This window comes from Nerophis lumbriciformis, linkage group LG07 (genome assembly GCF_033978685.3).
Source record: "Nerophis lumbriciformis linkage group LG07, RoL_Nlum_v2.1, whole genome shotgun sequence".
Classification (NCBI taxonomy): Eukaryota; Metazoa; Chordata; class Actinopteri; order Syngnathiformes; family Syngnathidae; genus Nerophis; species Nerophis lumbriciformis.
This window is the reverse complement of record NC_084554.2, coordinates 31,145,001-31,155,667: the sequence shown is the minus strand read 5'-3', so window position 1 is coordinate 31,155,667 and position 10,667 is coordinate 31,145,001. Positions and strand designations below refer to the sequence as shown.

General features: G+C 40.2%; 1 protein-coding gene across 2 annotated transcripts in view; it reads left to right on the top strand.

The window, feature by feature from the left end:
• Positions 1 to 988: 988 nt before the first annotated feature.
• The window catches only part of plcxd2 (phosphatidylinositol-specific phospholipase C, X domain containing 2), an 11,888-nt gene continuing 2,209 nt past the window's right edge, over positions 989 to 10,667 (top strand). Inside the window, exons 1-6 of one of the 2 annotated variants that reach the window (XM_061964751.2) lie at positions 989 to 1,254; positions 1,335 to 1,471; positions 1,534 to 1,653; positions 3,340 to 3,393; positions 3,504 to 3,659; positions 5,744 to 5,854. In XM_061964751.2, the coding sequence (XP_061820735.1) occupies positions 1,152 to 1,254; positions 1,335 to 1,471; positions 1,534 to 1,653; positions 3,340 to 3,393; positions 3,504 to 3,659; positions 5,744 to 5,854 (681 nt within the window). In that variant the 5' untranslated portion in view covers positions 989 to 1,151. Of the gene's footprint in view, positions 1,255 to 1,334; positions 1,472 to 1,533; positions 1,654 to 3,339; positions 3,401 to 3,477; positions 3,660 to 5,743; positions 5,855 to 10,667 lie in introns of both variants that reach the window. The other variant, XM_061964750.2, reaches the window with a different exon arrangement.

The window sequence follows — 10,667 nt, the reverse complement described above, 5'->3', positions numbered from 1 at the left end:
TTGGCAAAGCAGTCAGAGCTTAGCACTGCTAGTCTGCGCCATACTGGAGTCATTTGTCTAGAACGCCAGCCAAGGGTGTTAAAATAATCTCTCAATGGCGATTATTTGTCCATGAAAATATGGAAAAGCTGCTGATGGTGTGTTTGACAGTGAAGCAGCTGGAAGAAGATGCAGTACAATTTCACTCTCCCAGGAAAATGTTGTTCATTAGTATTACATTACTTCATAGAACGACTGTAGTTGTTTGTCGTACATTCAATTGTATTTTTATACAATATTTCTCATCCGAGAGTTTGTTTTTCTTTTTAAAAGGCATGTTACATGCATGATGCTGTTTTGGACTATTTGCAATGCATTCAATTCATTTCAATGGGCGACATTGATCTGATATTTGAGTGTTTTGAGTTAAGACCTCCTTCCCAGAACCACTTAAGCTCATACATTGAGGTACTACTGTACCTGATTTAAAAGTAAACGTGCTGAGTAAACAATTGAGTTTGCACGCATCCATCTTCTACCGCTTGTCCCTTTCGAGGTCGCAGGGGGTGCTGGAGCCTATCCCAGCTGCATTCGGGCACCTGGACAAGTTGCCACCTCATCACAGGGCCAACACTGATAGACAAGCATTCACACGGAGAACATGCAAACTCCACACAGAAAGACACCGAGCCCGGGGATCGAACCCAGGGCCTTTGTGTTGTGAGGCACATGCACTAACCCCTGTACCATCGTACTGCCCGTGTTTGCATGTATCGATTAATGACATTGAGCATACATACACATTGAATGTATTAGAATCCTGCATGTCACTATGCATTAATGCATAGCTCAGCATTTTTCTTTGCAGATAAAGCACCCAAAGTCCACCTCACTTTTGTATGCACTGGGATTGGAAGCAGCTGGGTGGGTCAGGGGGATAATGAGTGGAATCTCGCCGTAAGAGGATTACTAATGTCGTTAACGCGCCTCTCTATGAAGGTGTGCATGTTCCAACAGAAGCACAACTCCACCGGGAGAAATTTGGACAGCGTTCTAAGATGAGTTCCGTTAGTTTACAACTCACTGGGGCAGGAGGGGCAGGTTAAAGTTTGCACATCAGCACCGTACAGCGCTTTCATGAGGGTCTTGGAGGGGTTTTGGACTTTGCGGACATGAAGACTCGACCAGCTGGGATTGGAGCTGTTAACGCCGATTGGATGGGGTCACTGCCCACCAGGCTCAGTGGCATGCCACTCAAACACCTCGCGGTTCCAGGTGAGCCCCCTTTCATTGCATCTTGGATAGATTAATGTTATTGTCGTCTCCATTTTATCCCTTTTTATGTTTTCCGTCAGGCTCCCATGACTCGTTTACCTACTGGGTGGACGTGCACGCACCTGTAGGTCCTGATCAGAAGGTCTACGTTAAGTACCTGGCCACCATGTTCAGCGTTTTAGCCAAGAAGGTGATGGTGAAGTGGTCCATGACGCAGGTACATAGAGCATGTGTTTATTCTGCCTTTACAGTTTCACTCATTATGGAATATTTTCACAGAACCTGACGTTTAAGGAGCAACTGGATGCAGGAATCCGCTACTTCGATCTCAGGGTCTCCTCCAAACCAGGCGAGCCAGGTCATGACATCTTCTTCATCCATGGTCTGTTTGGACACAAGGTGGGCTAATCATATTCCCACCTTTCATCTTTAGGGACATCACCATCACAATTGCATAATTTAAAGTAGTCAGTGTCCAGCTGGAAAATGACTCAACACACTAAATATCTGGCAATACAAGTAAACCACTAAACCACGCTTTGACCATGTGACTAAATTTGTTAAGTACTTTTACTAGCACCCATAGTGACCCTGAGCTATGGTAAGCCTTCAGTGACTGTTGAGTTCCCCAGGTAATGGTCAGAAACAATCCACACTATAAAAACATTTTTTTTTAAATCGGTAGATTTTACATTAACAAAAAAACAACCTAAAACTTTTATTGTATTTTTTTTTTATTTTTTTTTATTTTTTTTTTATACAGAGTAGCTTGCTTTCAGGAAGTTGCTCTTTGTACTGCCCATGTAAAATCTGCAATTGTTGTTTTTACAGTAGGTAATAGAAAAACAGCACCGCTTTTATTTTTACTGTATAATTGTGACTACTGAGCTGCCAAGTTTTTTTTTACGGAAAAATCTACGGTCAAAGTTTTTACCGTCATTAACTGTAAATGGAAAAACAGTGCCGCTTTTATTTTTACGCGTATATTCTGGCGGCTGACCTGCCAGTTTTTTTTTTACAGTGATTTGACATTTTCTTTTACACTGTAGCTTGCTTACAGGAAGTTGCTTTTGTGTTGTCCATGTAAAATATACAGTTGCTGTTTTTACAGTGCATTACTGTAAATGTAAAAATGGTACCACCTTTGCTGTAACGATAAATGGCTAGCGACTGAGCTGCCAGATTTTTTTTTACTGTAAAATATACAATCGTGGCTTTTACAGTGCATTACTGTAAATGGAAAAATACGACTCTTTTTACAGTGTAGCTTCCTTAGAGGAAGTTACTCTTAGTGTTGGCCATGTCAAATCTACAGTTGTTGTTTTTACAGTGCATTACTGCAAATAGGAAAACGTTACCACTTGTATTTTTACCGTAAAATTCCGGCGGCTGAGCTACCAGGGTTTTTTGGGGGGTTTTACCGTGAAATCTTTGGTCCTTGTTTTTACAGTCCTTTACTGTACCACCTACTTGTACACAGTCGCAGTGCATTACTGGAATCGGAAAAATGGTATACCACTTATTTTTTATCGTAAAATTCCGGCAACTAATCTACACCCGTTCATAGCAATGCATTACTGGTAATAGGTCTACAGTCTTTGTTTTTATTATACAATTCTGGTTGTCAGATTTTTACCGTAAACTCTGACTTTTTTACAGTGTAGCTTGCTTATAGAAAGTTGGTCTTTGTGTTGCCCAATGCGTGTTTGCTGTGCAATTGCGCAATTTTTGTGTATGTACCGTTATTATTCTTCACAGTGGAATTCATGATTGCCATAATATATTTAACTGCCAGTCGCCAAAGTGTGTCGGCCGCAATTACACTATAGGAAGTAGAGGGCCACAAAATATAGTTTGAGACCCCTGCTGTACACTGACTACAAAGTATATCAAAAGTTGTATTCCTGAATTTAGTCTTGTTATAACATGGTGACTAAAATACGAGCTCTTTTGTGAAATACTATTAATCTGGTCAAATGGTAACGCTTTGATTGCGTTAGTCTCCAGTTGATGTTACTGAGTTAAAAATGTTTTACTGTGACCAGTATTGCTTTATTGATGCATAATGATGAATTAAATGTTTAGGTGAGGGATGGCCTCATCGAAATAAACTCCTTCTTATGCCAGCACAGGAAAGAGGTGAGAGGTAGATATTTGACTTTTATATATGTTTAATGCAACACTTTAAAGATGAGTTATAGTATTACAGCGCCACCTGAAAAGGTGAACTGTTGGGTGTTTTAACACAGGTGATCTTTTTGGACTTCAACCATTATTATGCGATGGGTCTGGATCACCATGAATATCTTATTAGGACGCTTCAAGAAGTGTTTGGCAGTAAGCTTTGCAAGAACTGTGAAGTGGAGCTCATCACTTTGGACTATCTCTGGGAGAAGAAATACCAAGTAAGTCGGTTTTACAAGTAGAGTAACAAACTGTGAACAAAATGTAATGTTTATTGGGTAGCGTCATTATTTAGCATCGACATGCATGGGCAAAATCACAACTGTGTTACCCTTGTGCGTAAGGCGCAAAACGGGCTTGTTCAGTTTGAAGGTTGTCAGTGAAAATTTCACCAGGGAGTTATTTTGTTTCAAGTTTTTCTTTTTTGATAAAATTGCAGAGTTTTTGTTAAAATAGGGTACAAACATAAAGTATACACACTTCCTCATAAGGACTCTTCTGGCCCCATTGTCTCCTATTATATCTCATATTTTTCAACTGACCGTAATCCTGGTATTATTCTATGCTTTTTCCATGAAAACCAAATTAATGTAATTCTTGCAGATTGAAAAAAAAATGTGTGTGTATATATATATGTATATATATATAAATATATATATATATATATATCACTAGATGCCGCCAAAAGAACATGGGCTTATTTCTCAGAGCTTTGATGAGCGTAAATGTGTTAAACTGCCATTAAACTGCCGAAATGCAATGAAATTGATCTTGGGCAGTCATATGTAACATGGAAGATATATATATATATATATATATATATATATATATATATATATATATATATATATATATATATATATATACCCACACACATACAGTACAGGCCAAAAGTTTGGACACACCTTCTCATTCAATGCGTTTTCTTTATTTTCATGACTATTTACATTGCAGATTGTCACTGGAGGCATCAAAATGTGGAGTTATGTACTCAACAAAACACACTTGGCATTCTCTCAATGAGCTTCAAGAGGTAGTCACTTGAAATGGTTTTCCAACAGTCTTGAAGGAGTTGGCTAATTGAGAGAATGCCAAGAGTTTGCAAAGCAGTAATCAGAGCAAAGGGTGGCTACTTTAAAGAAACTAGAATATAAAACATGTTTTCAGTTATTTCACCTTTTTTGTTAAGTACATAACTCCACATGTGTTCATTTATTTGTGATGCCTTCAGTGACAATCTACAATGTAAATAGTCATGAACATTAAGAAAACGCACTGAATGAGGAGAAGGTGTGTCCAAACGTTTGGCCTGTACTGTACAAAAAATGCATATATGTATATGTGTATATAATTTCATGTGTTATGTCCCATTCTAGCTTTTTTGGTGTACTTGTCTACTGTATCAAAAATGGATGTTGTCATGAATTATTGACATATTCAAGGATGTAATTACCCAACCTCAAATACACCCCTGTCCAACCTATTTTTAGAAAAAAAATGCATATTTTGATTTTATCATTATAAGAAAAATAATGTATGTTTTAACAAAAATGTGGTAAAACATAAGAAAATAATTTTTTAAAATGTATAAAATGTTACAGCAATTAATAGAGCTGGAGTTTAAAAAAAACAACATTCAGGCATTGAAAGTAAGATATTTTCTTGCTGATTTATGACACTTTATGAGTAGGTCCCTTTTGGGTCCTAAGAGTAAGTGTGTATAGTCAATTGTACGGTTGCACAAGGGTTAACTACTGTAGTCAAGTAATTCCTGCTGCTGTGGGTCTCCTGGGCAGGAACTAGAGGAGTGTCATCCCATTAATTTCATTTAATCTTCTAACCTGTCTTGGATATTAATCCGCTCGTCATAATTTTCCGTTACTTAATTTGTTAAAGACCATCATTTATTTATCTTGATTTATGTACAGTTAAATGCTGTGTCTGCCACATACAGTATTATATATATTTTTTTCCATTCTGTGCATTTTAATAAGCTGAGGGGCAGTAATCATTCACATGTATTTCTATTTTTAGAAGCAAATTTCAGGTGCGTGAGTCATTTAGATTTGAATTCTTGTGACCCTAATCTGTGTCTGATTTAGTTGGCAAGGTCTAGGCGAGAAAGGATTTGGACAAATATCAGCAGCAGAGGGCAGCATTGCTACAAATACTGTACATGTACGGTACAGTTTAAAATTATGCAAGGAACAGTAAAATACATGACATCATGTTATCTAATACAAAGTTGCATTGATGAAATATCTAAAACCAGAGTTAAGTTTTAACATGCTCTCACCTCCCGCAGGTAATTGTTTTCTACCATCATCCATCAGCTCAGGGCGTCCCTGTGGTGTGGCCTGGCAACAAGATCCCTGCACCCTGGGCAAACACAACTGAACCCAGCAAGCTCATTCAGGTAATAATGCATTGTATGTACACACAAAAACACATTCCAAACATTTTATTTGATATAGTCACTGGGGGTGATTCACACATTTTTTTAAGAACAAAAAAGGTCAAGTTAGCTTTGTTTTGGTACAGTCGTGGTCGAAAAATTGCATACGCTTGTAAAGAACATAATGCCATGGCTGTCTTGAGTTTCCAATCATTTCTACAACTCCTATTTTTTTTGTGATAGAGTGATTGGAGCACATACTTGTTGGTCACAAAAAGCATTCATGAAGTTTGGTTCTTTTATGAATTTAATATGGGTCTACTGAAAATGTGAGAAAATCTGCTGGGTCAAAAGTATACATACAGTAATGTTAATATTTGGTTACATGTCCCTTGGCAAGTTTCACTGCAATAATGAGCTTTTGGCAGCCATCCACAAGCTTCTGGCAAGCTTCTGGTTGAATTTTTGACCACTCCTCTTGACAAAATTGGTGCAGTTCAGCTAAATTTGTTGGTTTTTTGACATGGACTTGTTTCTTCAGCATCGTCCACACATTTAAGTCAGGACTTTGGGAAGGCCATTCTAAAACCTAAATTCTAGCCTGATTTTGCCATTCCTTTACCACTTTTGACGTGTGTTTGAGGTCATTGTCCTGTTGGAACACCCAACTGCGCCCAAGACCCAACCTCCGGGCTGATGATTTTAGGTTGTCCTGAAGAATTTGGAGGTAATCCTCCTTTTTCATTGTCCCATTTACTCTCTGTAAAGCATCAGTTCTATTGGCAGCAAAACAGGCCCAGAGCATAATACTACCGCCACCATGCTTGACGGCTTGAATGGTGTTCCTGGGATTAAAGGCCTCACCTTTTTTCCACCAAACATATTGCTGGGTATTGTGGCCTAACAGCTCAATTTGTGTTTCATCTAACATCACATGGACAAAGATAAGACCTTCTGGAGGAAAGTTCTGTGGTCAGAAGATGAAACAAAAATTGAGCTGTTTGGCCACAATACCCAGCAATATTTTTGGAGGACAACTACTATATATAGAGACTTTGAGGTAGCACTTTTTTTTCCATATGAGATATGGGGACGGCATGGCGCAGTGGCAGAGTGGCCGTGCGCAACCCGAGGGTCCCTGGTTCAATCCCCACCTAGTACCAACCTCGTCATGTCCGTTGTGTCCTGAGCAAGACACTTCACCCTTGCTCCTGATGGGTGCTGGTTAGCGCCTTGCATGGCAGCTCCCTCCATCAGTGTGTGAATGTGTGTGTGAATGGGTAAATGTGGAAGTAGTGTCAAAGCGCTTTGAGTACCTTGAAGGTAGAAAAGCGCTATACAAGTACAACCCATTTATCATTTATCATTTATATCCATTATTCGCATGACAACCACAACGAAGACGGTATCCTATTAACCGTGATTAAAAATGCCACAGTATTGAAGCATTTGCAGTGTCACCACCCAACTTTACATGTCAAAGTAAAGGTAAGACATGATAACAAAGTTAAATTATCTCAGTGGCAAGTTATCTAATGAAGAATTGAGTTGGTAGAGAGTTAAATATAAACGTGTCTTCCAATCAGTAAGTTGGCGTTGAGTCAGTTCAGTGTAAACAAACAGCAACAGGCACTCCTGTCAAGAGCTTCATTCAGTGAGCATTTAACTATAGATCACTTATTCCTGCATGTGGTGAATAAACTATAATCATTGTAAATTATTATAGCCAGTGTAAAACAATAATATAACATCAGGAGCTTGTTAAATAACAACACTTTACTATGGGATCTAAATATTTGCACAGTGAATATTAACACAGCATACAGATTTTTAGAAATGAATATATAGGCATGGTTGACAGTTGATGACAATAGGACTTGGGTTTAGACTTAGACTTAGACTTAGACTTCCTTTTTATTGTCATTCAAATTTGAACTTTACAGTACAGATAAGAACGAAATTTTGTTGCATTAGCCCATGGTAGTGCAGGATAAAAGAGCAATAAAGTGCAGATATAAATAAATAGATTACTGTACAGATAAATATATTGCACTTTTGCATATGCATCCACATTTATGGATGTATGTTATATTGTCTTTATATTCCAGCGAGTTAATCCATTTTTGGTTGGCATTGAGGGGATTATTTTAATGCGTTCAAGAGTCTTACGGCCTGAGGGAAGAAGCTGTTACAGAACCTGGGGGTTCTGCTACGGAGGCTGCGGAACCTCTTTTTAGAGTCCAGCAGTGAAAACAGTCCTTGGTGAGGGTGGGAGGAGTCTCTGCAGATTTTCTGAGCCCTGGTCAGGCAGCGGCTTTTTGCGATCTCCTGGATAGGAGGAAGAGGAGTCCTGATGATCTTTTCCGCTGTCCTCACCACTCTCTCCAGAGACTTCCAGTCTGAGGCACTGCAGGCTCCAGTCCAGACAGAGATGCTGTTGGTCAGTAGGCTCTCTGTAGTGCCTCTGTAGAATGTGGTGAGAACGGGGGGAGGGAGCTGTGCTCTTTTCATCCGACGCAAAAAGTGCATGCGCTGTGTAGGGACCATGGTCATATTGTCAGTTATCTGCACCCCCAGGAACTTGGTGCTGCTTACCATCTCCACCGCTGGGCCGTTGATGAAGAGTGGAGTGTGGCTGGACTGGTGCTTCCTGAAGCCGACGATGATCTCCTTGGTCTTGTCGACGTTCAGGACCAGGTTGGTTGGTTCTGCACCAGTCAACCAGATGTTTCACCTCCTCCCTGTAGTCCATGTCGTTGTTGTCACGGATGAGACCCACTACTGTCGTGTCGTCCACATACTTCACAATGTGGTTAGTAGTGGACCTTGCGCAGCAGTCATGGGTCATCAACGTGAACAGCAGCGGACTCAGGACGCAGCCCTGGGGGAAGCCGGTGCTCAGGGAGATGGTACTGGAGGTGTTGTTGCCCACTCTCACAGACTGTGGTCTGTCTGTGAGGAAGTCAAGCAGCCAGTTGCATAAGGGAGTACTGAATCCAAGGGGGGCCAGTTTGCTCACCAAGTGCTGCGGGATGATGGTGTTGAACGCCGAGCTGAAGTCCAGAAACAACATCCGCTCGTGTGTGTCCTTTCCTTCCAGAAGTTCTAAGCTCAGGTGGAGTGCAGAGGAGATGGCGTCCTCTGTGGAGCGGTTAGGGCGATAAGCAAACTGGTATGGGTCGAATGTGGGGGGAAGTCTGGAGACAATATATTCCTTTACCAGCCTCTCGAAGCACTTCATTATGATGGGGGTGAGTGCTATTGGGTGATAATCATTGAGGGAGGAGATTGTGGGATTTTTGGAATGATTGTGGCCGTCTTAAAACATGATGGTACCACAGCCTGGGTCAGCGAGGTGTTGAAGATGTCCGTGAGAACCCCAGCCAGCACCTTAAGCACCCTGCCCGGAATGTCATCAGGTCCCGCTGCTTTTCGGGGGTTCACTCTCCTCAGGGTTTTCCGGACATCCGCTGTGTCCAGGTTGAGCGGCTGCTCATCAGGGCGAGGGATGGATTTCCTCGCCGGAGTGGTGTTAAGTGGCTCAAACCTTGCAAAGTGGTTGTTTAGGTCGTTAAGGAGGCTGCTGCTGTTGTCACAGGGACGGGGGGCAGCTTTATAGTCCGTGATGACCTGTATGCCCTGCCACATTCGTCTAGTGTTCGTGGGGTTCTCGAATAAGTCCTGCACTTTCTGACTGTGAGCACGCTTTGCAATCCTAATGGCACGGTTCAGGTTAGCTCTGGCTGTTTTAAGTGCTACCATGTCGCCAGATTTAAAAGTTTATTACACACTTGAGTAATATTTTCTGTTGGGGTATCAATAAAGTTAGTCTTAGTCTTGTATTAACAATATAATTATGTATTATTTATAATAATTTTTGTTTATTTATGATTTTTAACTGTAATTATAATGTTACTATTTGATTACTGTTATTTCTGACAGTAATAAATAACACACCCAAAAGAATACATGATTTTAAAGTATACCTTTTTTGATGTGGAAATGAATCCATGCATAATAATCATGATAATCGTGATTATTACTCACACTATAATTGTATCGTTAAAATCTATAATCGTTGCAACCCTAGTTGTGGTGCGGCATGCCACTGAAAGAAAATAGCATTATCAATTATAATTTGTTTATGTGAAGTACCGCACTGATTAGCAAGTCAAGCATGAGAGCTTAATAGTTCTGTTGTCGCAAACATGTACTTGGGTACTTAATCACCAAATACACAAATACCCAGAGGTAATTATGTATCATAAATGCTACCATCTTCAAAACGAAACATAATACTAACGTGCTGCTGTCCTCACAAAAAGAATGGTGCCATAAAGCAGTTGTAAACACTGCAGCAAATTTTCGACGGAAATCACTCTAAAATGTGCCGTTTGATACAAATAATTACTTCTCTCTCACCTTATTTGATTAAGGTTGATATTTGGTGTTAATTGTTACTCGTCCAAACGGAAGCTACATTTAGTCGGTCCTGTCCCCATTAGATTTTGAATGTCATGTTTACATTCGTATTGTGAGGCTGAGGCACTAACCCCTCTGCCACCGTGCCCTGCGATGAGGTGGCGACTTGTCCAGGGTGTACCCCGCCTTCCGCCCGAATGCAGCTGAGATAGGCTCCAGCAACCCCGAACGGGACAAGCAGTAGAAAATGCATGGATGGAAGTTTACATTAAGAATCTAAGCCATAGAGCGTAAATTACTGTAGTCTCAAAAATCGAGAAAATCTTAGAAAAATTACACACATTGCTTTTGTTTTGGTATTTATTGCAAATAAAATTAAAAAAATATCTATATATTATTCGTTCGTTCCCGG